Below are 26,631 nucleotides of genomic sequence, written 5' to 3' on the forward strand. Positions count from 1 at the left end.
GAAATAAAATTGTGCCTATTGAGCCAATAACAATGGAAAGAATCAACTCAAAGAACTCCAGTCAGCTTTCATTAATCATGAAAACTAATGTGAATGGGACAGAAGGAAAATTATTCTGTTACCCGCTTAACGGTCCGTAGAACGATGACAAGAAGTAGCCAGAAGAACATGGCAATCACTGCAGTGCCTACTAGAATAATGACTTCCAAGTTTGTCTTTTCCTGGGCACCTGGCAACACACAAATGAATGAACATCAACAACTGGAAACTCATACCTTTTGACATAAAACAACAAAGTTCAATCACTAAAGCAAAATTTCACTCTTATGAACTCAGAAAAATCCTAGGCATTAATAGGCACAATCTCTAACTTGGATGGAGCTTATAATATTCTTAATGGATAATTTAAAAGTTTGCAAAACATTGCTCATGAAAACTTCCAACAATAAAATTCTAAAGTAATTAAGGAGAGAAATATTAATATCTTAAAAGGCAAACAAAGTGTTTGTAAGAAGAGCAGACTTTGATGGAAAGAAAACAGATCATGTTCTGTAGAAAAGAAAAGTACCATATGTGGAGAAAATAAACGTCTGATTTTGTGCCGATAGTCTATATTTTGATCTGTATGGAGTTTGAGGAGGACTGTTTAAGAAAACAAGCAGGGAAATAAATGTATTCCTTTGGCCAGAGAACCATTGGTGACCACGCCATTGGTGACACCACTAGGTGCACATCACTTTAAATATGTCATGCCACTTAAGTCTTCTCAATAACCCTCGGTTTTCAGAGGGAGAAGACGCTCAGAGAGAATTAAGCCATTTCATCAAGGGCACACAACAAGTTGCTGGAATGGTCAAGAGTTAAACAAGGTCTGTTTAACACCAGCTAACATTATATTACCCCATCCTCATGTGGTAGTAGCCTCAGTGAGGAAAGAGAGAGAGCTGAAGTGAGTGCATGATTGCACAATCACTCATGAAAGGACAGAGAAGAGAAAAAGCTGAAGGTCAGCAAGGAAGCTGCAGATGCTCAGGACTCCAGAGGACAGCTCTGAGTGGGGGGAAAATTAAGCCCAGAGGAGGCTTTCAACTAAGAGTGATTAGCAAAGTGGTGATAAGGAAGCAATTATCACTTAGGGTCACCTGCCTGTTGGAGGAGTGCAATGTGAATCAAACCAGGCCACAAGCTGTGAGCCTGGCTCAGGCAGCCTCAAGAAGACAGGAAGACAAGTAATTAATTAGTTAGCAAAATAAGAGTTACAGTTGAGAGACAAGCATCAAGCCTGCTTGGAAGCAAGCAGACTTTGTTTCTCTGGTGGTCTTACTGAAGGATTTCTCCATTTATACATAGAGACTGAAACGTCTGTTTGTTCAGAGTAGGAGGTGCAAAGATACAACTGTCTATATAAGTTGGTGCATTAATACTCCCATATGAACATATGGGAAACTAGCAGGAGCGTTAAATACATACCTCATCCTTTCTTAATATTCTCTCCTGGTGAAAAGTAAACATAATCTCAGTGCCTCCCTGAAACCAGCTGCAGAAAGCTAATAGAGTTGAGGCAGGACATGGGAGAGAACTGGAAATCTCCCTTAGGATTTGCCCTAAAGCATAAAGCAGTTTGAATGTGACCAACCGCCATGCCACTTGAGATCTTTGTTTGCAAGTGCAGGTTATAAAATGGCAATAAGCCTACAGATTCAAAAAGAAGTCAAAGTATTGAGATGTAATACTTGGCAACATAGATTAGACAGATTAAAGGGACTAAAATCTAGACCTTGAGAGACCAATTAGGATGAGTTCATAGAAATCTGTCAATTCCTCCATCTATCAACACTCCTTTCCTTTCCCCCTGCATACCATTCCTTCACCCACATAATACAGTTTCATTGTCCCGCTCATGGGTTATTTTTTTTTTTTAAAGATAGGGACACACTTTTGAAGATAAAATATTCTGTCACAAATTACCGTTCCCATCTGAGAAAAATGCTAGATTTCACATTATTCCTGCATATTCATTTAGAAAAGAACCCCAAATTTTCCATTTCAGAGAAGCAATGGTCCATTGTTCACAATTGAATCTTAATTATCTCCAGTCCAATAAAAACTATGAACCTTTGTGACTATCTAGATAGCACTGATTTTCATGACTAGGCAGTAATTCTACCCAATAAATATAGGGGCTTAATTTTTATAACTAGTTAATTGAGCCAGACATATGAAGAAAGAATCAAGGAAAGAAAGACATTCTACCTGCCGGGCTAAGAATTTTTCTACAGTGAGAACTGCAGAGATAGAAAGGTGATGCAAGCAGAATTAAAATAACATTAATTATATTTTCTGGTTAAAATAAATATATATTTATAGTAGAAAACTTACAAAGTACAAAAAATATTACAAACCAGCCATAACCCTCCCACCCAAAGTACTTGAGTACAGATACAAGCTAATTTTTAAAAGCAATCTGATTGTCTATGAATTCCCACTGACCTTCTACTATGAAAAATGCCTCCACTTTTGCACACCCAAGAACACTGCACGCCTGGCAGGTGTACAGGCCTTCATCCTCCTTCCTCACTCTGCGGATAGTTAGGTTTCGGTTCCCATCTTTTAGCACAATGCCTGAGAAAGGGGGAAAATGCAGTTTTTGTTTTATTTTTAAATTTTTATTTGAATATAGTTGCATTATAATGTTGTGACAGCTTCTACTGTACAGCAAAGTGAATCAGCTATATGCATTCATTTATCTGCTCTTTTTCTGGATTTCTTTCACATTTAAGTCACCACAGAGCACTGCGTAGAGTTCCCTGGGCTGTACAACTGTTGTTGTTTAGATGCTAGAGTGTGCCCGATTCTTTTGCAGCCCCATGGACTGTAGCCAGCCAGGCTCCTCTGTCCATGGAGTTTCCCAGGCAAGAATTACTGGAGTGGATTGCCATTTCCTTCTCCAGGGGATCTTTGCAACTCAGGGTTCGAACCCATGTCTCCTAAATTGACAGACGGATTCTTTAACACTGAATCATCTGGGAAGCCATGCTATACAGTAGGGTTTTTATTTTATGATGTGGTCTGGTGGAGCTTTCCAGGAAAAAAAAAATTAATATACATATTTCCTTTTATCTTGGGCTAGTGTCTGACTCCAAGGAGTCAGGGTCAGTTGCTATCTCAGCACCCGTGGCTTCCATGAGAATTCAGCAGGCTCTGGATACTTGGGCTCTGAGTCTACAAAATGAGTCAGAGCCTGGACACTAATACTGCTTTTTGTTCTGCCTAAAACCAATCAATAAACAACATAGATGTTATACTGTATGACCCTTCTACGTGGAATCTAAAAAATAAAACAAGCTAGTGAACATAACAAATAAGAAGCAGACTCACAGATACAGAAAACAAACCAGTGATGACCAGTGGGAAGAGGGGAGCGGGCAGGGTAGGGGATTAAGAGGAACAAACTACTATGTATAAAATAAATAAGCTACGAGGATATATTGCATAGCACAGGGAATATAGCCCATATTATGCAATAATGATAAACAGAGTAATAATCTTGAAAAGTTGAGAATCACTATGTTGTCCACCTGAAACTTAAATAATATTGTACATCAACTATACCTTAATAAAAATAAATAAGTAAATAATTTTTTTAAAAAGATATATTTCAGAGAATGGCATTGAAACATGTATAATATCATATAAGAAATGAATCGCCAGTCTAGGTTCGATGCAGGATACAGGATGCTTGGCGCTGGTGCACTGGGATGACCCAGTGGGATGGTATGGGGAGGGAGGTGGGAGGGGGGTTCAGGACTGGGAACACATGTACACCTGTGGCAGATTCATGTTGATGTATGGCAAAACCAATACAATATTGTGAAGTAAAAAAATAAAAAATAGACAAATAAAAAGATATAATATGGACTTTAGTCAATATCTCTAGGAAAATTATGCAGTCAGAGTGAGATAGACATGCTCTGTTCACCTGAGTCCTCCACAAGCGTTTCATTATCTTTAAACCATGTAATCTGTGGAGAGGGATTCCCAGATGCTGTGCAGGAAACTTCGATGGTTTCACCAATACTTGTCGTCTGATTCTCCAGGTTTCCTGTGATCATGGGTGCCATGCGCTCTATGTACACGCACAACACACACACACACACACACACACAAAATCACAGGACATTTAGTTATGACTTTTGAAGTGGTTTTCACATTAGTAAACTATTAAACCATTTAGTAAACTATTAATTTACTAAGCTGAAAATACACAGAGGTGGACAACAGGAGTGTTGTTCACTGAGCAAAGTTAAATGGAACAAGTCAGTTCAGACAGATTACTGCATCTCTGAACATTCATACTAGTGATTTGACCTGGTAATCAACACAAAATTAAAGCTGTCATTCTTATGGACTTCCCTCCTATCAAACAGATAGATAGATAAATTCTAGCCACTGATACCCAAGAATTCTGCTATGTTTCTCTTGGAAAGTATATAACTTCAGTGCAATTCAACAAAGAACACCTTATATTTATTTAGTATTTTTTACAAAACTCATTTTCCTACTTCTACTGCTCACTGTCAACTCTATGATGGGAGTAATGGTCTTATTTTGAAGATTAAATGGGTTAAACAACTTGTCCAAGTCCCTGTAACTAAGTTAACAGCTGAATTCAGAATCTAGTTAGCCAAAAGGTTAGTTCAATACTATTTCCACTAAAACATAGACAAAACAATAATACTCTAACAAAAGTCAAAGATTTTTTTTTTTAATTAAGCCCATGGGTATTTGTTTAAATGTACAGGACAACTCTAGATTTAACCTTTCCTACAAATCAGCAAAATGCTATGGAAATAATTTGTCCAAACTAACTGAATATTGAAAGGAATTTTGTTGAAAGAATCCACTTCAACATTTGGCAAAACGACAGTACCTCAACAGTGAACTGCACTAGGGCTTAAGCAAATAGACTCGAGTCTATTTCCAAGAATAATTTTTGGAAAGCAATCTGGAAGTCCTTAGGGAAGCAAACCAGCGCACTGTGAGCAAGTGTTTCCTGGGCATGGCAAGCCGGGAGCCTCCTTTACATCTCTTTCTGAAGTTTTTCATTAGCTTGAAATCAGACCAGTCACCAAGATGAACAGAAAAACCATGCTCATATATGGGCTGTGATCTGAAGAGCCTTGGGATGACCACACTCTCTTCTTTCGACACCAGAATCTTAACACTAGCAAAATCTATCCTAGTTCCTTCCTGAAAATATGCCAAGGCCTTTGAAATGTTATTCGTCTGAAACTGCAGTATAAATTAACTTATCTGGGCAGTTCTCCTTAAAAAAACAGAATGTATGCATCCTAGAAACTAAGAAGGGACACTAAGGAGATGAGAAAATGAGGAGAGAGGGCACAAAGAGAAACTCTCTAAATCTGCCTGATTTCCCCAGAGACAGAGGAGACAGAGGCTGCACAGATTTTGTGCAAGGTGAAATGTTAGAGGAGGTGTAGGGAGTGGCTTCATGTGGAACTTACATAGCCTTTTGCTCATTAGAATGATCAACTCATGACCTTGAGCTACACCACCGAGGCACACACTGAGTGCAGCACCCTCCCAGGGGCTCTCACAGGTCTTAAAACAACCCCATCACCATACTCTCCAGGCAGCAAATGTCTTATCAAGCAGTATGTGCCACTCTGTTCTATGTTTGGAGCTCAGCAAGGAGTAAAGCAGGTAACAATCCCAGTCTTCATGGACACAGAGCATTCACTGGACTACGACAGGTTGTCTGTGTTCTCATCCTACCCACTGAGTCACCACTGTGACCTTCCAGAACCCTCCAAGCTCACAGTGGGCATTCACACATACATGTCTATTTAAATAAATGAATGCCCAAGAATGAGGCAGAAATGTCTCTGGTTTAGGGTAATCCCCTGAAGATAGCAGTGAGTGACCCCACCATCAGGGCTGGAAAGAATAGGATTATTTTCTCTTTTTAATACATCACTTCAGCATGATTAGCTTCCTTCTGGCTTGAGGAGTTTTGGTGAGTCAGATATGAGCTCATCTGTCTAACGTATAAGCACATAGAAGACAATCTTTTCATGGGCCCTGAAAGCATTACATTGAAGGCATCCCAACTGCCTCTGGATGGTCCAGAGTGACTGCCCTACCTAGGACTGTGAGCTGCCTGGCCACACAATGTCTTTTCTTAGTCTTCCTGTCCTGAGCAAAGCAGACATAGTCTCCTTGGTCCTGCAAGGATGCATTCTGCAGCTCCATGATCAAGATGTCATTAGTGCTGTTAGAGATCATGGTGGCATTCATTTTCCAAAGAGCATCCAAGTTCTTGCAGACAGGTGTGGGTAAATCGCCCATGTGGATGGGCAGGGCCTGTGGGCCGAGTTTGTACCACGTGAGGTTCTCAAACATAGTTCTGTCCGCGGAGCACCACAGAGACACACTCTCCTGCTCGGTGGGCTGGGTGCCGGGTTGCAATGTGATTTCAGGACCCCCTGAAATGTAAAACCCATGGTTAGAAGATAGTGATTTACCTTGGGCTTTCTGCTACTGCTTTCGTGTTGCCTTTAGTCTGCAATGAAGCACCAAGGAAAGTGAAGCCCTGGCATTCCCAGACAGCAGAATACAACGAGACCACCAAACTGGACAATGTGGTTTCAAAACGTATTGTTTTGCTAAAACACATTATTTGGAAATGTAAATGAATTCCTCAGATATTTATAAAATCTCCACTTGGAGTCTAAGTATGGTTTTAAGATTAAAAAATTCAAATTGAAAGAGGATAATTATACTATGAGATTTACAAACTTAATTCCTCATTGATATGTTACACTCACTGACAGGAAAGCTATGTTTATTACCATGAATTGGCCCAGACCGAAATATTTTATCCCAGTCAGCTAAAGCCAAACCATAAATTGAGATGAACAGACAAAATCGGCAGCATTGGGAGGGCACTGCTCCAGTGTCATTACAACTGTCTCCCCAAAACCCAACTTTGTCAAGTGTTCAACACCAAGCCCATAAATATTGATTGAATCTCGCTAAGCCAAGCACTGTGCTAAGACTCTGATGACAGAGACAAAACCATGGCACAGGACTTGAGGGTCAAAATCAACTGTTCTCTCCTGTGAAGTCAAATGCACTGACTCCCCATGAGTTCAGGAGCTACCTGAGGAGTTCTCATCTGTGAACAAAAGCATCGATAATCCACCCATGTTCCCTTCCTAAGCCATTGCCCCTCATGGGAACAGTCAGGACGACAGAGTATTTATCAGCCAGCCCAGCCCCTGGAGAGCACTTACTGGTCACGTGGAAGGAGATAACCCTCTCTCCTCTTCCAGCTTTGTTCACTGCTTCACATTTATACAAAGCGGACACATTGGCCGCTTGGATAACAAGAGTACTTACAGTCTGTGAAAAAAATAAATCCCAAGCCATAAACAACGGAGCCTATGTTTATGCACAAGCACTCAGACTAAAACTCAGTGTCCCCCCCACCGCTGCGACCTGCCTACTCCATTCATACTCCAGTACTGCCTGCACTCAAATCCGTGCAATTACAATTATGCTGATACTACTCACACGTCATACAAAATGAGCTTTGGAACCATAAAATTAAAAATGTTTCAATACAACATTACATACCTTTTCTCACTTTCATGTTTATGGAATCAGAATTACCATACAACTGATGCACAGAGTTAATGGCATATGTATTTTATGTTTCTCTGATACAGTAATAGCAAGTCAATAGTGCTTCTGAAAGTCAATGGTGTTTTCAAACTGACTTTATATGCTAGTATTTTATCATTCCACTTATCTGACAGTCAATCTCCAACATTCCTCACCTATTATTTTACCCTGCTTTCAGTCCATCCTTCCATAAAAGAGAGACAGATTTTTCAAATTCAAAAACTTAAGACTCACTTTGTTTCTTCCTTCAATTAGGGCAATCTGATTTTTGTTGACTTCGATTTTGTTTCCCCCCTGGAAGTCCTCCACGTTTCTCCATTCCTTACAAGTGTATGGGTTTGTCGTTAAGGCAGTGAGGCTGTAAGACAGAGGTAACAGGTGATGTCATGACTTAATCTTCCTTTAATTCAAATCAATATCAAGGAAAGGAGTCAGACTTTGGTTATTACATTCTTAGAAATAACTTCGAATGCACTCCACCGAGTTACAAGACTTGGCGCCAATTAAAAATAGGCCTCGGCAATGGAGGAAAAGGTTCTAGGTAGATTCATTCAGGATACAGGAGGGAAGCAGCTATTCTGGGAACAAACCTCCATTCATAAATCGGATCGACAAGACAATTCAAGTTAATTTAGTTCAAAGGAAGGCGAGGAAACTAAGAAGCCATTGGGCTTCTTAAAGTAATTTCCCTGGGACTGTAGCCTTGTGTAGGAAATGGTCAGCATCTGAGGAAGAAACTAGAGAGGCCATCTCAAAAACAACAACAGGAAGCGCACTGCTTAGGGTGGTGGTGGGCGACTTGTTGTTGCTGTTTTTCCTAAGGATGTCTGGACTTGTGTGTTAGGACCTGATAAGCCAGGCCTGAGACTCTGAGGTCTATCACTCCCTTGCAAACATCAGCACTTCCTCTGAGATGGACCTTCTCACAGATAAGGAGATTGGGGTATTCACTGGCTGACTGGCATAGGAAGAAAAACCAAGGCCTGGCAATTAACAAAGTGGCAAAGAAACTGCATTCAGAGAGGTAGACATAAGGGCTAATTAGACAGAGCTAATCTCACAGCAGGATACCCCAAGGAATGACATCTCCTAAGAACACAGCACAGAGAAAGATGGAAGGAGATGAAAAGTACTGCTTGAGGAATAACCTTAGAGATAGCCTTCTTGGTTTAGAATAGAATCGTACCATAGCATGGCTATGTCCACCAACAGCAGTGGATAAAGAAGTTGTGGTACATGTTTGCAACAGAGTACTACTCTGTCGTATAAAAGAGTGAAAGATGTCATTTGCAGCAACACGGTGGACCCAGAGATTAGCATGGTAAGTGAGGTAAGCCAGACAAAAACAAATACTGTCTGTTATCACTTATACATGGAATCTAAAGAAAGAACAAATAAATATATATATATATTTTTTAAAGTGCAGAACAGCAGGGGCACAGGGCATGGTCCTACTCACGTGGGCTGGTAGGTGCACTCTGTCTCCAGCTGCCAGTACCAGCGAATGTGACTTGGGGGAGGAACGGCATAGACGGTGCACGTCAGTGTCTGGGAAGTGCCGTACTGGTAAGAGTCCACGGGAGACAGCAGAGATTTCTCACCAATCTGAGGTGGGACTGGAGGTGAGAAAGACAACTTTTGAACTGTCAGTCAGCTTGGAGGTGTGGAAAGTTGCAGTTTTCAGCACCCAAAGCCTGTATTTTGCCAAGCATAGGATTTTTGCCCCCATTTGCTTTTCCAAGAACATTTAGACTTGGAAACAGGGCACCTGACTTCTCGTGATACTCATGATAATAATAATAAACTAGTAAGATGGGTGACTTTGTGCCAGTCTCACTGCCCTATGACTCGCTTTTCTCATCTGCATCAGCGGGAGAGCTCTCCTCGCTCTTCCAATTTCACAAGACTGGGCAAGCCTCCAGAAAGAAAATACTGTAGTTGTGAATAATACAGTAAGCAGACGTATTATGTGCTGAACATTGTTCTAAGTGCTTTACACCAATTTATTCATTTAATCCTCACAGCCACTATTATTGTTCTCCACTTTACACATGAGAAAAATTTAAAAGTGAAATGACTTGACAAGGTCACCTACACTGCCTCCTTCTCCATCTCTCCCTCCTTCTTCACCTTCCTGCCTTCCTTCCTCTCTCCTATCCCTTCTTATCTTCTTGCCTTCCTCCCTCCATTCCTTCCCTGCCTGACCTCCTTCTTTCCCTTTTTTCTGTTTTTGGCTCTAAAGTCATTAATGTGAAACTATCTTCTCATCACTTCCAACTTAAGGCCCAAGATTATACTTTCAAAACTTGACTTCATTTTAATGCTTGTTTTAGAGAGGAGGGTAAATGCTAGGGTGAATCAAATGTGAAATGACTTCCTGGATGAATGAGATGGTTATTCACTGTCCATTCTTACATCTTTCTTTCTTGTTCATTTCCTTCTTCCCATCCTTCCTACCAGCTTCTCAGCTTCTCTCTGCTCCCAAACCCCTATATCCAACTGGCTCCTAAATGACATTTCTGGAACCTGTTTTCTTTAAAATACTCCTTGAAGCTGATGTCCCAGCAAAGAAATGAAGCCAAGCTCAGTAGACATACAGAGCATGGCAGGATGTATAAGGAAGCACTTTAATATCACATGAGAAGATTCTGAAGTTTTAATCTGCTATGCCAGTAGAAAGCATAAAGGATTACAACAGACAGGTATTTCCCAACCTGTGTCTGGAGCAAGATATTAATGGATGTATGGGGGAGGGGTGCACTAGTCAAATGTTTGTGAAACCTCAGCTACTTTGTCTTCCTGCCCTCTCCCACTGGAAGATGGCAATATACCATGTCCATCAACTTAGCATCTCTTGCATTTGCTTAACCAGATGACCTTCTTCTCCCACCCAGAAGACTTATTATAAATAAGCATCATTCAGGTTGGAAAAAATAAAGTTCAAATTATCCTTAAATCCAAAATTTAATATCTCCCCTTTACAGCCTCAGAGTCAGGTCCCAGACTTCTGTTGAAAAAAAGACTAAAACACTTCCAAGAAATGTCCACCTAGAAAAGCTTTCTGCATTGAAGCTATATGTGCATCACTGATACATCAACCCCAAATCAAACTAGAAATTTCCCACAAAATTCAAGAAGAATCTTAAACATTTGCATGCCAGAAGCACAATTCAAAGGTTACTGCAATTGAGCCTGATGACTGTCCCTGCTAGCACTTTTATTTCACAGTATTTAGCCATGGGCTATACCATCTACTTAAGTCTCACATTTGACCAAGGTTCGATCACCTGGCCTCATAAGCAAACATGTCCAAAGCACACTGTTGCCACCTCGTTTCAAGCCACACTGTTCTGGATCATTTTTATACACAGGAGCCTACTCATGATGCCAGTGAGGCAGAGGTGCCCAGCTGCTCAGGAGGGCATCATCAAATTATTTACAGTAGAATTGGGGTAGAGAAGGAAAACTGAACGGACTTACCATTCACCACCAGAGATACCATGTGGCTCTGTTTCTCCTTTGATATGGGATTGGTAAGAATGACAGTGTAATTTCCTGTATCTTTTTCACTCACTTCCATAATAGTCAGCACATGCCCCACTTTAACTGTGTGATTGGACTCAATGGGTCTTCCATTTTTATACCTATGGGGAAAAAATTCCAGGAATTAGTCCAATCTGAGGATTTGCTTTCATGTGGCACAAGGCTCTGCATTTATGTCTAGTTGTTACCATTTTATTTCTGGAGGAGGGTAACCAAGGTACTTGACAGGGACTCTGACACGTTCCCCCACGGTGGCTTCCACCAAGGATTCCATGCCACTACCGAAAGCAACAAACGGCTTTTCTGGAAGAAAATAAAGATAATTTTTTCTCATAGATGGCAACTTCTTAGAAGTGGGCATTTCTAAGAAGAGTTTCAAGTGAAGAGTCAAAAACTGTGGGTCTGAGTCGCTGCGGTTCCCACACTCCTACAGGTCCCATTCCAGCTCCTCTCTCACCCCTGGTCTCTAGCTGTTGTCTCACCCTCAGTCTGCTCTGCAAGCCTACTGAGCACTCCAGTCTCACTTAGTCCAAGCATCTGCTTCTCTGCGAAGCTTTCTCTATGTCCCCCCGGAGCCCCTGGGTGCTCCTTCTCCTCTGGTCCCTTCACACCCTATACAGAACCCCATGTTCTGTATCCACCAGGACTCAGTCCTCAGACCTCTTCTCTCTATCGACACCTCCTCTTGTCAGTTACACTCCTCCTAAATTTGCATCTCCTGCCCCAACTTCTCTGGGATCTAGGTTAACATATTAAAGTTTCCACTTGGATATTTAATGGGCATCTCCAAATGAAGCCACCAAACCCTGGGTACCCAAATCTTACTCCCCTCCTTACCTTCCTTATCTCGGTTAAGAAAATTACCCTTCACTCAGTTGCTCACACTAAAAACTCAGAGGTCATCTTCTAATTCTTTTCTCTACATCCCACAGGCAGGGAATCAACATGCAGATGCTATTGGCTCTATCTTCAAAGTTATATCCAGAATCAGTTCACTTCTCACCACTTCCACTTCCACCAAACTTGTCCAGGCCACCCATCCATCTCTCACCTGGATGACTGCAATTAGCCTTCTAACTAGACTCTCTACTTCTGCCCTTACTTCCCTAAAGTATTTCACATTAGAAAAAAAAAAAAAACAAAAACGTATACAGTGATCCTATAAAAACATAAGCCAGAGTGTGTCTCTCTCTGCTCAAAACCTATCTTGCATTCCCATACTATAAAATCCAAACTCTTACGAAGGCTTGTAAGTTAGATGCCATACAAATTATCATCTAAACTGAGACATTTATGTGAGTGAAAGAGAATAAATGGGAAATTAAGTTATTTTCTCAAAGCCCCACAGAAACTAACTAAATATAGCTTTCACCAATTGCAAGGCTTATGCTTGCAATTCAAGGAAGCCTCTCAGCCTTGTAATTGAACAAAACTTGTAAAATGATCTTAGATAAAAACCCTCTGCTTACTACAGTGATAATAAGAATAGCAGCAACAACAAGTAATATTTAGTGAGCACTAACTACATCAGCTCATTTCCGCTCTAAAGCTGGGCTCTGAACCCAAGCTATGTTCTTGACCCTGAGGTCCTAGCAACAGCTCAAAAGCATCTTCTGACTGAACAAAATAGGATTCACTAGCTGACCCAAACGTATTTGAATTATCTCACTTTTCAAGGCAGAGCATAATTCTGAAGGCAATCTTCGCTTACCATGTACCCGGACGAACGTGCTGTTCTTCTTGGTCATCAGCCCACTGGAAGCTGCACAGATATACCACCCCTGGTCACTCCGGGTTACACCATCTATAGTCAAGGTGCTCAAAAACTTCTTCATTTCAGTCCCAGACTGGGTTTTTAGGTCCCGGTTTATAAGTTTTTTATGCTGATGCTGAAAAAGAGGTTACTGAACTTCCAAAGGCCAGTATAACATTCCCCAATAGCTTCTAGATACCAACAAAAGTCTTGGCCCTTGGTGAACACTATCTAATGCTAATAATAGAGACTTCTGAATTTTTAACATTATGCAGATGACAATTACATTTGGTTTCAGGAGAAATAAATAGAATCAACTGAATTAGGAATTTTAAAACCTCACATAACAGGAATGAGAGAAATATTAACTGCAGAAACACAAGGAAATATGACCACAGTCTAAGGAGAAGAATGTCTCATGCCACTTCCTGCAAAAAAATTTCCTTAAAGGGAAAATAGATCAAGGACTTTGGAGAACGGAGGAATAATGCAAACTGGAAAGACATAATCATCAAAAGAAAACTAATCTTCACAGCTTGGACAGAGTTCTTGATTTTGCCTCTTTCTTTCTATGGGTGCTGTATGTCCTGTAGTTCTTTCAAAATGAATGTGTATGCATGTGTGTGTTAGTGTGAGCTAAGGCCCTTCAACTTTACCTGGCCAAAGAGGTCCCTGTCTCTCTCAATCAAACTTCAGTGGAGCTCATTATCAAAGTATTTGGAGGTCTGGCTTTGAGTTGTTAGTGTTACCTTCAAAGAAGGGTATTCCCAGTGGAAGTCGATCCCCACATTTAGCTCAGTTCTTGCCGTACAGTTTAAGATGAGCTTCTCTCCAACAGACAGCTCGACTCCATGAGAGGGGCTCAGAACCACATCATAAATCTTGTACCCTGGAGCAAGCAAATTGGAAAAAGAGAAAGTGAGAGGGAAACCAAATCTATAACTTGGCTCACATTTTTTCAGAAATAAAGCAACTTCAAAATGTATCACATCATTTTCCCCTGAGGGCCTCCCCAAACCTTGGTAACTCCCAGGAAAAATGGCCTACAGAGATTCACAAAGCAGCTCTAGAGGGATTTCCAAAGTGTTGTAGCCCAGTGGACAGAAAAGCAGTAAAATCTGAGAAGTCAATAGTCACTGGGGCCAGCTTTAGAAAGCTACTGAACTTTCCATAAAATAGGTATACTTAAAAGAATTGATGCCAAGCAAAGCTCGGAACATTGAATTTTTCATAAAATATGCTCCTATAATAGAACTCTTATTCATCCTTGGTCCTGATAAGAAAGGAGAAAAATCTCAATTGCACATAGGTTTGGAGAAGGAAATGGCAACCCACTCCAGTGTTCTTGGCTGGAGAATCCCAGGGACCGGGGAGCCTGGTGGGCTGCCATCTATGGGGTCGGACAGAGTCGAACACAACTGAAGTGACTTAGCAGCAGCAGCACATAGGTTTACTGGATAGAGAAAGAGGGGATGTAATGAACTGCTTAGCACTAAATCTTGAATTAATATATTTCTCAATATCTTTTGTCTTCCAGGATCTTAATATAAGAAGCTAATTTTTATTATCTAATATTAAAGATTAAAAAGGAATTGTCCTCTTACCTATAACCACAATTATGTACATAATAGACTGGTAACTTTCATCATTGATTTTTGCTTCACAGAAGACCACGCCAGCATAACTGATCATATAGCTGGGAATACTGAAGCCTTTCTTGCTGTCCCAGGAAATTCTGTTACCATCAGGAACAAATCTTTTTTCTGGATACCTCTGGGTAGGAAAAGAAATATCAAATATTTAATCGTGTTATCCAAAAGTGAAAACCATGAACACTAAAGAATTCATCTTATTTTAAGATTACAAATTGGTTTTATTTATTGTCATATTGACCCTTTCTAAAGTTTCCTTTAAAATTCAGTGTTGATTTTAATGTTATATAATATATACAATATATAATATATATAATTACAATATAAACAGGCTAACCATCTTAATATTAGCTAAAAATTAAAGGTAAGAGATGATGGAAGAAGATGTAACTTACTGCACAAAGTGACACATTGAGGTCTGAAACAGTCCCCAAACATGGAATCACCACAGTTTTGTTTTTGTTCTCAGTGATGTACACAACTTCATGCTGGTCGCTAACAGAAGCAATAAACGGAGACCTGTAATCTAGATGAGAATGTCATTTCATTCGTTAATGGCATTTACTAGAAAAGCTGGTCATCTTTCAGGTTCATAAACCCTAACCAGAGAAATGAATGACTGGGAAAGATATTTCTCACTAGGCCAGGGAATCTGGAAGTAGGTCGTCTGGTAGAAACCTGGCAGATTGATCACTACAGTTTTTTCAAAGTGAAAGAGCGTATGTCTTTATTTTCATAAACATTTTCATATACGTTACACATCTCTCATATACATAAATTTTAAAATAAATTTAAAGTTAAATCTGTATAGTTTGCCTATCGAGTTTTATTAATATTTTTAAAAATTCACATTATTTCTCTTTAAGCAAATAATGTGTCATGAAATCAGATGAATGGCTCCCAAAGGATCTTTAAAATAAAGAAATAACTGACCATTTTTAATTCAATTCAAGAGAAAGCTTTACAATTGTGAAGAGTAAATATAAGATTCTGTATAAGGTAATGTTTAATAGTTATTGCTTTTAGCTTAAGATTCAGTAGTCATTAATATTTTCAGTGACCAAAACATGAAAAACCATCATGGCAAAGACTGAGAAAAAAAACAAAAGAGATTTTAATGCTGTTCAAACATGGATCATATGATGTTAATATGCTACTGGGAAACCACTCCTTTCCCCAGAGACAGAGTTGGGGTAAAGGCATGCTTGAAATCTCTGAGAGATAATGGGTCATACCAATACCTCCAACACACCTGACCAAGCATTTTCACAGCTCTTCAAGGTTGCTGGTCCAAGTGAAGAAAGAGTTAATTAAACCAAAGGGGGAAAAGCAGCTAATTCCCTGCAACAGCAGAAGTTTGATTTCCTTCCCAGCTGGAAAACACAGAAAGGCAGCCAATCCAGGCCACCACATGCCACAGCCATTATCTTACGAGGCCAAGACCCACTTCCTGGCTCCATCATTGCTGGAGGGAATGGGGTCAGAAGGCTAAGGAAGTAAGGTGGGGGCCACAGGGGATATTAAAGGACTATCCATAGGGAATACTTCAATGTTTTCTTTTCCATTGTTAAACTTCATGACCAAAATCTTGGACAACTCACCTCCTAGAACACTAGGCTTAGACAGGAAGTAGAATTTGATGGTATTCTCAAAGACAGGCAGTGTACAAATAAACAGGGCTGGAGATGGCTACATCTTAGTATTGCCTATCTTTCAGCTACATGCTATGAAATATTACATAGCTTGCTCATAGAGCAAGTCTTTGGAAGCTAAATTAACCCCTTGACGTAAGACTAAAGCTATTCAGTAAATCAATTCTATTTCAGTACCCCCCAAAAAGGAAATAAACAAAAGAAACCCAAACAACCACCCATCCTCTCAAAATAAAATATTTACTGGAACTCATGAAATGAATTTTCGCTTGTCTCCAGGTTTCCTGACTTGGGGAGAAGGAAATAACGAGATATTATGGGAGAGGTTCATCCTAGTAGTATTTCCAGACAGCCTGAAAGCAGGAAATCCTTGCAATCTTCTGAGAAAGCCTGATCTCCCAAGACTGCCAGATCAAAAGGAGCCAGAAATTCTCAAAGATCTGAGCCTTGTCTCTTTCAACTTCTGCAGAAGGGAGGACGACACGAATCTATCCTGGATTGTGCTTACCCTGCACAAAAGTAATTCTCAAATATTGTGCAATCCAGGAGTGACATACATTATTTGATGGTTCTCCACTGCACTGACCATATTGCACTACTGAAATGTAAATGGCAATATGTAAGTGTGCTTCCCAAAGCTGATGAAATCCCCGTTCTGTAAAAGATGCTTCTGGAAAAAAAGTCTAAGCCATCCTTACCTTCTTCAGATTCTCTGGGATGTACAGAGGTATACAAATGAATAAATAAAATTTAGCTCATCTTTACTGAAAAGAAAAATATTTAGTATATCTAAGCAAAATACTATACTATACAGTTAACACCACCAAAGTTACATGATTGGCATCTACTAGTTAAGTCAGTTTTCCCAGGAAAATTAAGTTAATATAAGATTTTTGAAACACAAAGCAAAGAATAATTCAGATTATAAATACTAAATACACGTGACATGTATTGTACCCTACGTGGATGGTAAGCTGGCCTCCACAGTGTAAATTCCAAATTGCAAGCTCTAGGATAACAGAGCACATCATCCAAGACCTTAGACCACACAAGCAAAGGAAAGAAATCCTGTCTTCAAAAGGCTCTTTGAGTCAGTGTCTTCATTTGCGTGAGTGTATGGAAACTTGTTTTTCATAAAGTGTAAGAGGGGGGAAAAAAAGCTCTTATGAACAAAAAAGCTCCAGAGCCCTTGGCTGATTCCCTGTGCATTCTTGGGGAAATCTCTGAATCTGCTGTAGATAACCTATCTCTCCACAGAAACTGCTCCATAATTCATCCCTGAATCTTCCTTTTCAAGGATTTCAGGGTTTTTCCCCCTCAAACATCAGAAGGCTTCTTATAAATCTCCATTGTCAGTTGCAAACATAGACTTCGCTTAGAAACAAAGATCAGAACCGAACTAATTGGGTAAAAGAGGTGTAACAGGGCCCAAGCTGCAGAACAAATCACTGCATCTTGTCCTCAGAGGAGGCCTTCGGAGAGAGGAATTCTGTGGATTCCTGTTGGCCGACAGCCTTCAGAGCGAGCCTTTGTTGTCCTCAATTCTTCTGTGCACCTATTGTGCTTTGTAACTGGTAAATCAACTTGAGAAGTGAACGGCATTTAAGCACTCACCTTGAACATACACATAAACAGTGGAGGCCATGTCAGTGTCCTGGTAGAAGCACTTGTAGGTTCCAGTATCATTTCCAATCACTTCTGAAATTGTGAGCATCTTACAGAAGAAGCCATCACTGCAATCTGTGACCTCCACTCTTTTCTCAGAGCTGCTCTGATTGTTGGGCCAGAGCCAGCGCAAGTCCCTCTGACCCCTGAAAAATTCATTCCAAGCAAGTATTTAAGTGAAATGCCTACGAGACTGTTTCTAAGAAAATAGAAGGTTTAGTTCTCTAACTTATACAAACTCCTCATATTATGGACAATATGACAAAAAGGCAGAGTCTTAATTTCAGAAATTAACTCATTCATTCATTCAACAAATATTTATTAAACATGAGCTATGTGCCAAACATTGGTAAAGACTGAGAATACAGCAGTGAACAAACCAAACCTCAATCAATGCCTTCATGGAACCTCAGTCTAACTGGAAGACACAGGCAAAAAAAAAAAAAAAAAAGTAAATAAACGTCAATGAAGCCAAAATGTTCAAAAAGTGAATAATATTATATAAAAGGTAGTGATAAGTACTATGAAGAAAATTTAGAAGATGCAAACAAACAAGTGAAGGGTTAGTTCTGGAGGGAGGTAACTTGGTGAAGTGGGCAGTATGTATCTTGAAGGGGACAGAGCTTCAGGCAAAGGGAACAGCAATGCCAAGGCCCTGGGGTGGATTCCTATCTATAGTGTTAGGAAAATGGCAGGTAATCCAGAGTAGCTACAGAAGAGAGGGCAGTCGGGAGAGTAAGAGGTGAGGTTAGGGTGGAAGGGAATGCAACTGTCACTGGCACATACAGTACTCTTGCCTAGAAAATCCCATGGAAGGAGGAGCCGGGTGGGCTGCAGGCCATGGGGTCGCTAAGAGTCGGACACGACTGAGCGACTTCCCTTTGACTTTTCACTTTCATGCATTGGAGAAGGAAATGGCAACCCACTCCAGTGGTCTTGCCTGGAGAATCCCACGGAGGGGGAGCCTGATGGTCTGCCGTCTATGGGGTCGCACAGAGTCGGACACGACAGAAGCGACTTAGCAGCAGCAGCAAGGGCCTCACAGGACGTTGAAAGGATAGCATTAAAACACAGACTACTTTCACTGCAGAATTTCTCTGCAAAGCCCCAAAGAAGACGGTCAACGTGAAGACAAATGTATCATCACTGACCCTTCTTTAGCAAACTTGACATCAAATTGCAGCAACATTAATGAAGTTACTTTTAACATACTCCATCATCTTTTTCACGACATAAAGGGAGTACAGAATCTCAGGGGGTTTAAATAACCTTTCTTGTCAAGGGTGGTTAAGAGGGAAATCTATGGAGAAATGTATCTTGAAATAGCAAAGATAGGCCAACAGCTCCTCTTCCTGTTTTTTCCCTAAGGGCTGGTTATTGGTGACCTACCCTTGATAGGGGGCTAGAGTATCCTTTACACTCGGCAAGCTAAAATAGATTGGTGTCACCGTGCTGAACACTTTGCATTCATCACGCTGAAACAATGACAACAAGCGCCCCAAGGTTCTTTGTGGACCCTCAGCACTCTTCTCAGAGGGCAAGGTCGCCTCCACCCATCATTTCTGCCAAAGCCACACTGATCCCAAGAAGCCTCTGGGTCTGACAAGCATAATCACTACATTAAACCCTAAGTTCTCTTACTTTTCTTCCTGCGGTAGGGGCTGGAAGGCAAAATTTAAAAGCCTCTTTTTCTTGTCAAGAAGACCTATTTCCCCAGTGAGCAAGAATCAAGAGCATGACTTCTTGCTAGCTGGTGAGTGACAGACATGTCAGAACCTCAAGCCAGAGCATGAGATTCACTCAGTAATATTAATGACTGAATATTAAATTGCTACTATAGTCAGAATTTTATCATAAAATGAAGTTCTTGAAAAATGTTAAACAGATGTCCAAGAGCCATGCTGAGAATAACAAATATGTCCCAAAACTTCTTTAACTCTAAGGGTACATCCTTGATTTCATTTATTTATTCAACATTGATAGAGTATATATAACATACCACATGCTAGGTGCTATCAATAATGGTTAGTAGGGTGTGTGTGTGTTGGTAAAGGATTATAGGGGAAAAAATATCAGTAAAATTGCACAGAATTTCGGGGAGAAGACCTTTCTCATGTTTTCATTATTACCTTAGTTCTTAGAAACCTCACTACTTATAAACAATTACAATGACTCTATTACAATTCTGCTGTATGAAAATTATTGCTTCTTTAATAAACAATGAGATATTTGACACAGGAAATCTGAATCTAAAAGGAATCCTTACCTGCAAGTAATCTGAAGCGTTGTGTTAGCCATAATTGTAACTATGTCTTTTTGGATGCTGAGCCTGGGTGGATCAAGGGAAACACTAGAAAAACCTAGAAACAAATTAAATAAATGAATGTAATTGCCACTGAGTCAGGGCCAATAGGAAACACCTTCCATAAACAATGCACACTCTATACTTTAAAAGGCCTCTTCAGCAGTTCATTGTGTAAAACTTGTGAATTTACTTTTCACCATTCCCAGTAAAAGTTCACAAGCTGTGTCATAACAGGAAGAATGGGCAGATGGTCATAAACCAACACAACAGTTCTGCAATTCATGGAGTGAGGGTGGAGTTCCTGTTTTCCTGCACTGCCAACTTCAAGGTCTTAGAAAAGGATATGGGACATTGAAACCAAATGAACCTTCATCTGATGACCTCACTCCTTTGGGAAAGGACCCACTGACATTTTTTATAAAACATAGGACGCACACATTTGACCAAACTGCTGATTACTGAGTACTACACAGAGCGACTTCTACATAGTTTATTGATGTACTTTGGTGGGAAATGTCCATGACCTTGTCTTATTTTTCTTTATCAATTTTCTAATGCACTTACTCTGGTAACTGAACTGCCAAGGTTGAACGATCGTACATTAAAACTAGGTGAGAGGAATTGAGAAAAGAAACATTTTCCAATGTCATATAATATGCATGTACTTTTCCTCAGAGAACAGGACTTTAAAAAGGATGATGCTAATGAATTGCAAGTGGGGAATCTCAACTTATTGATCAAAGTGTTGAGCTTGTGTTGACACCAAGCTTGGAACACAGGAAAAGTGTCTACCTAAATATACCACACAGTTTCCGTGCCATGGGTCACTCCACAGCAAGAAAACTGAGTTCAATGCCAACTAAACGCAAACAGCTACCAGGTGTTAAAAAAAGCATCAGAGAAAGAAAAACTGTCCACCATGCTAGGGTCTTAATTGATATCCAGATTTTCAAAACACCACCTTAAAAAGTGATTGATGCTAGGTAAGCACCCAAGCTTCATATGACCCTTAACTCACATCCATTAAGAACAAATGACTCTATAGGCCTAAACTGGGATTCACATCGTTGAGCAAATAAAAGAGTATTAGCAAATATGAAAATGTATGAATAAACAAGTACGAGCAAATATTTAGTGTAAATGTGCAGAGCACTGACTCTGGACCCCAGCGTGAACAGCTGCAGGCAAAACAAACAACTGATCACAGGTGTTCTTATACACTCATTCAAATGTGCAAAATACATTGTTAATAGATTTGTAGCTTAATATCAAATTTTATTTTAAAAACTGGAAATTGTTATATCAGTAAACCTCAGAAACTAACAGGCATTGGACCTGACATGTTTCGGGGGCAGCAGTCTTAACCTTTAGCATGTATCACAATATGACTAGGCCTACAAATCTGCCTTTTAACAAGCATTTCAGGTGAGGTAGGCATACATGGTCGATGGGCTACTCTTGGACAGCTGTGGTCTGGGGGGTCATGTTCAGTAATCAGCAGAGCACTTTTCAACATGAAGGAAATAACCACCCCCAAAGAAGACAAACAGTAAAGCAAAATGTTTAAAAACAAAAGAAAAGTCTTCCAATAACCGAGCCCTGCTGCATCTAAGGAAAGGAAAATGAAAACAATTCATCTGGATAAGCACAGATATCAAGTGTGGCTGAGAAACGCTCAGTTGAGAAATGTGTCAAAAACAGTAACTTAATACAATTCACACGATGACCCAAATGAGAAACAATCCATTATTTGTGCATATGCACAAGAGAAAAAAATGGTAGTAAAGACTAAGCTCTAAATAAGCTACGCTCCCACCATCACCAAAACAAAACATTCTTGAAAATCTCTCGTAAATCACCTCTACAGATTATCACACACTCTGGACACACTTTCCTATGTTTAAAAAACAAAAAGTTATCCATTCATAGAGAACCAAAACAACATCATACTATTCTAGAGACATATCTCCAACAAAAAACTATTCTACAAGGCTATCAATAATGATAACTTTAAATTCATACATGTAGACCAACGCTCAATTTCTTTTTGCACCAATAAGCTTCATTCATTTTCATTGGCAAGTCTGAGTTCTGTTTTTCAGAAAGTTCTAAAGAAATAACTCTAAGAAGTACATACACTGCTACTCAATAAAAAGCTCTTCTATGTTCAAATCCCATAACCAAAATTAATTCATTTGTGCACTATTACCCTTCCAGCTCAAAGACAGGAAGGAAAAACAACAGTGCCTCTGTCTCTAAAATTTGATGGCATCAATTATAGCCCAATCCAATTAAGCATGTCACACACTCCAAAAGGGCAACCTCATCATTATATTCAGGGCAACCAGATTACAGTTCCTACTGCTGTGCTATGGAACACCCTGGGCTTAAAAGCAACTCACATCTTTGGGGAATACAGAACAAACTACAAGTTCCAGAACTTCACTCTCTCCCCCTAAAGGGAGACAGAGAGAGGTCTTGTCAGGGACAAATGAGTGTCCCTGGTAGAGCTGGCATGGATGAACCAAGTCATTATTAAGAAAATTCAGTAACTACAGACAGATGATCCTGTTACTGTATATGCATGTGAGTGTCCTAAAAAAAAAAAAAAGACAGGTGATTCTTTAATTTATAAGGAATTTTAATTTTATAAGAATTTTCCCCTGAATTATGCTTTTTTTGTTGTTTTTTTGCTTTTTCACCCTCTTCCTTCTGGCCCTCGGAAAAGTGGAAATCTGGAAACCAGCAAACTGGCTACAGAGAGATGAGAGAGAAAGGCGGGGTAAAGGAAAGGGGGAGAAGGGAGAGAGAGAAAGGAAATTTATTGCAACAAGGGCATGTGTGTTCCTAATCTTAAAGGAGAGAAATTTTAGACGGCAAGGAGAGTGGCGAGTGGCACCCAATCTAGGTACCAAATCGCTCAGAGAGTTTTCAGAACGTGAACTTCTGACCATGTGCTTACCCGAAAGACCAAAGCGCTCTGAAAGACGTTAAACTGTTTTACAATAAGAAGGTGTCTATTACTTGGAGACACCTTCGGAAGCTGTCACAGCCCCGGTCCAAGGCCCCATTCCCCTTTCTCTCCGCGAAGAGAGTGCTGTCTTGCACCAGGAAGAAGAAAAGGTTTCGCTCTCCCCTGGACCCCACTTCATACAGTGGGTGTGTATAGATGAGCTCATACCAAAAAGGAACATCCGACCATCAGACCGGGGTCCCGCTTCGACTACTACAGAGCCAGAGCTGAGTGCACGGTGCCCACCGGCCAAGCTGGCTCCCGGCTCCCAGAGGGCTTCCTTCCCCGCGCTCGGGCGAGGATGGTGCGCGCAACCGGACAAGGCTTCACCGCCTGTTCCCGCCTGCGGGGGCACCTCCTGCCTGCCAGCCCGGGGCGCCTTCCCACTGCCGCCTCCCAAGAGCCGGAGGGTGTATCGGCTTCTGCAGGACACTCTCCAGCCCAGGTCCCTGTCAGAAAACAGTAGTGGAGGTGGAACTAGGCTCAAGAGACTTCCAACTTTCTGGGTGAACTTGGGTCAGTCACTGAGCTTCAGTTTCCTCTTTGGTAAATGAAAGAACACAAAGTGTCAAGTCACTTTCACCTCTCCAGCTCTATCAGTCCCGATTAGGTACAGCTTCCAGGTCCTCTCCTAATCCCTATCTCTCCGCCCGCACCCGATCTCTCCGTTTTCTCTCTAGGAAGTGGGCTCCTTACCCACAGAGGCAGCCCGGGTCTCCACGCAGAGCCACAGAGCAAGGGCCAGCAGCGCCTTGCTCTCCATCCCGCACCTCGCGCCGGGCGCAATGCCCAGAAATCAGGCGCCCGTTCTCTTTCTGGTCCTACTCCGCGAAAAAGGCGCGGAGATGGAACCTGCGCAGCCGCGCAGGGCTTCGGGGCGCTCGCTGCAGGAGCGTCTGCGGTGCCAGTCGGAGAGGATGATCCCGGCTGCCGGACAGCTCCTGGCTTTCCGTGGCGCGCAAGTGATGCCTCGCGCGGGCAGAGGAAACGCAACCATACACCTCCGGCTTTCTCGGAGTCCCAGGACTCAGTGCTGGGTTGGGGCCAGAGCCGAAACTCTAGAGCGCGGGGGCGGGGCTATGCAGGGCGGGGCTTCCCTTCGAGACCAGCCCCGCCTCTCAGCCGGGTTCGGTGCGTGGATTCGGTGCTTTCCCACGCCCACTCCATCTCTGCATCTCCCCCACTTGCCCACAACTGCGTCTGGCCAGTATGGCCCAAGGGAGAACGTCCCGGGTGCAACAACTCCATATCTGGCAGAAAGAAAATGTAGCCCGCAATGGGTTCTGAGGCACTCCAAGATTTAGTTGGCCGCTGCCTTCCCCAAACCCCCAAGATATTGGGGAGCAACACCGGGAGAGCGGCGAGGGACACTGCGCCGTCAGGAGGCGCGCCAAAGTTTAGGATAGTTTTGGCTCCGCGAGCGCCCGAAGCGGCTGGGGGACTGGCCGAGGCTCAGCGGCAGGTTGAAGCAACCCGGGAGAATCGGATACTGAGCCGAGGCGAACGCAGGATCGCAACATGGTGGTGACTCCAGCCAGACTCCAGAATGTTTTGCTTGGCCAGCACAGTTGTAGTTTAAAAATCTGAATCTGAATGCCTTTAGTCCGCATATTCACTTGCCCAGTTCTCCAAAGTTCCCACTATTTCCTCTTCCACCTGATGGCTTCGCACGTTGTTAAGTTACCTGTCTCGCCCCCTAAAGCATTTAAATCTGAGACCCTCCCGCTGTTATCTACCTTTCACCAAAAACCTATCTCGGGCCTCCCAGGAGCTGGAAGTACCCAGGGCTCTGGCGTACCTTGTTCGTGTGTGAGCGTCTCCTTGAAAAGGAGATTGTCCACCGTGTGGCCTGACCAGAAGTCCCTAGCGTGACACTTCCCGGGCCTTGTCAAGAGCACAGCTTCCAGACAGGATCCCCTTAGGCGGAGGGGAAGGAGGCCGGCAGCGGCGGGCTTCACTGGAGGGGCAATGAAGCAAAGCTCCCGACCCTGGGCACCCGGAACGGTCTGTGCCAAACCTCTCGACTTTCTCGGCAGGTGTAGACTCCTCGCGGCTCTGTTAGAGGAGAACTCGGCTTCCTTTCTAACCACATGTATTCTTTTCTCTCCATTTCTCCCCAAACCTGGGAAGTGACAGCTCATGTCCTCTAACTTCATTAAATAGGATCTTCTAGATCCCTCCATCTCTTACTTTCCAGGAGCTTTTTTTCTATTTTTTTCTATTAAAAAAATTTTTTTTTACAATATTGTGTTGGTTTCTGCCATACAACAATGCAAATCAGTCGTAATTACACACACATTGCCTCCCTCCCTAGCCTCCCTCCCCTCCCCTCATCACATCCCTCCAGGTCATCAGAGAGAGCTAAACTAGGCTCCCAGCGCTACAGAGCAACTTCTCACTTCCCTGGGGCTTTTAAATGACAACTTAAAGGACCATCTTTCAGGAAGATGGAGAGGTAGAAATATTTCATTTCTACATCTAATCCAAACTCCTCCTCCTGAAATACAAAATTAATGTAACATCTTCCTTTTCTTCTATTTTTTTTTTTTTATGCTTACTATATCTGTGCTGTGTTGTGCTTACTTGCTCAGTCATGTCCCACTCTTTGCGACACCAGGGACTGTAGTCCGCCAGGCTCCTCTGTCAATGGGGATTCTCCAGGCAAGAATACTGGAGTGGGTTGCCATGCCCTCCTCCATGGGATCTTCCCAACCCAGGGACCCAACTGAGCCACCAGGGAAGCCCTTCCTCTATCTACCCTTCTACTTCGCCAGGTTGACATTTGAAATACTTTAACTTTGAAATGTAATGCATGTATATGGTTAAAATTATTTTTCATACGGAAAGTTTTAGAATGAAAAGTCCTTCCTTCAGCAGAGGCAAGCATATTTTTTAAATTTTTATTTATTTTTTGGCAGCACTGGGTCTTGGCTGCTGAGCGTGGGCTTCCTCTAGTTGCGGTGAGCGGAGGGTAGAAAGACTGCTCTCTAGTTGCAGTGTGCGGGTTTCTCATTGCAGTGGCTTCCCTTGCTGCGGAGCACAGGCTCTAGGGCACAAAGGTTGCAGTAGTTGTGGCATGTGGGCTCAGTAGCTGTGGCTCCCTGGCTCTAGAACACAGCATCAGAAGTTGTGGCACACAGGCTTAGTTGCTCCAGGCATGTGGGATCTTCTTGGCCCAAGACTGAACCCTTGTCTCCTGCATTGGCAGGCGGATTCTTTACCACAGAGCCACCAGGGAAGTCCCAGAGGCAAGCATTTTTACCTTTCCTATTTTTCCAAGCAAATAAAGGTGTATCATGATCCTTCTTCCAAAGGGTAGCCTTGGTATAAATACCATTTGA

General features: G+C 41.8%; 1 protein-coding gene across 1 annotated transcript in view; it reads right to left on the reverse strand.

Moving 5' to 3' along the window:
* KDR (kinase insert domain receptor) overlaps positions 1–24,316 on the reverse strand; it is a 46,930-nt gene extending 22,614 nt beyond the window's left edge. Inside the window, exons 1-16 of the mRNA XM_005681629.3 lie at positions 23,987–24,316; positions 20,239–20,332; positions 17,922–18,118; positions 15,051–15,181; positions 14,608–14,776; positions 13,753–13,892; positions 12,962–13,139; positions 11,439–11,553; positions 11,188–11,351; positions 9,167–9,323; positions 7,942–8,065; positions 7,317–7,425; positions 6,165–6,506; positions 3,980–4,126; positions 2,491–2,622; positions 123–229 (exon numbers count right to left, since the gene is read on the reverse strand). Coding sequence (XP_005681686.2) covers positions 123–229; positions 2,491–2,622; positions 3,980–4,126; positions 6,165–6,506; positions 7,317–7,425; positions 7,942–8,065; positions 9,167–9,323; positions 11,188–11,351; positions 11,439–11,553; positions 12,962–13,139; positions 13,753–13,892; positions 14,608–14,776; positions 15,051–15,181; positions 17,922–18,118; positions 20,239–20,332; positions 23,987–24,053 — 2,373 coding nt within the window. The 5' untranslated portion in view covers positions 24,054–24,316. The remainder of the gene's footprint in view (positions 1–122; positions 230–2,490; positions 2,623–3,979; positions 4,127–6,164; positions 6,507–7,316; positions 7,426–7,941; positions 8,066–9,166; positions 9,324–11,187; positions 11,352–11,438; positions 11,554–12,961; positions 13,140–13,752; positions 13,893–14,607; positions 14,777–15,050; positions 15,182–17,921; positions 18,119–20,238; positions 20,333–23,986) is intronic.

This window comes from Capra hircus, chromosome 6, assembly GCF_001704415.2.
Source record: "Capra hircus breed San Clemente chromosome 6, ASM170441v1, whole genome shotgun sequence".
NCBI lineage: Eukaryota > Metazoa > Chordata > Mammalia > Artiodactyla > Bovidae > Capra > Capra hircus.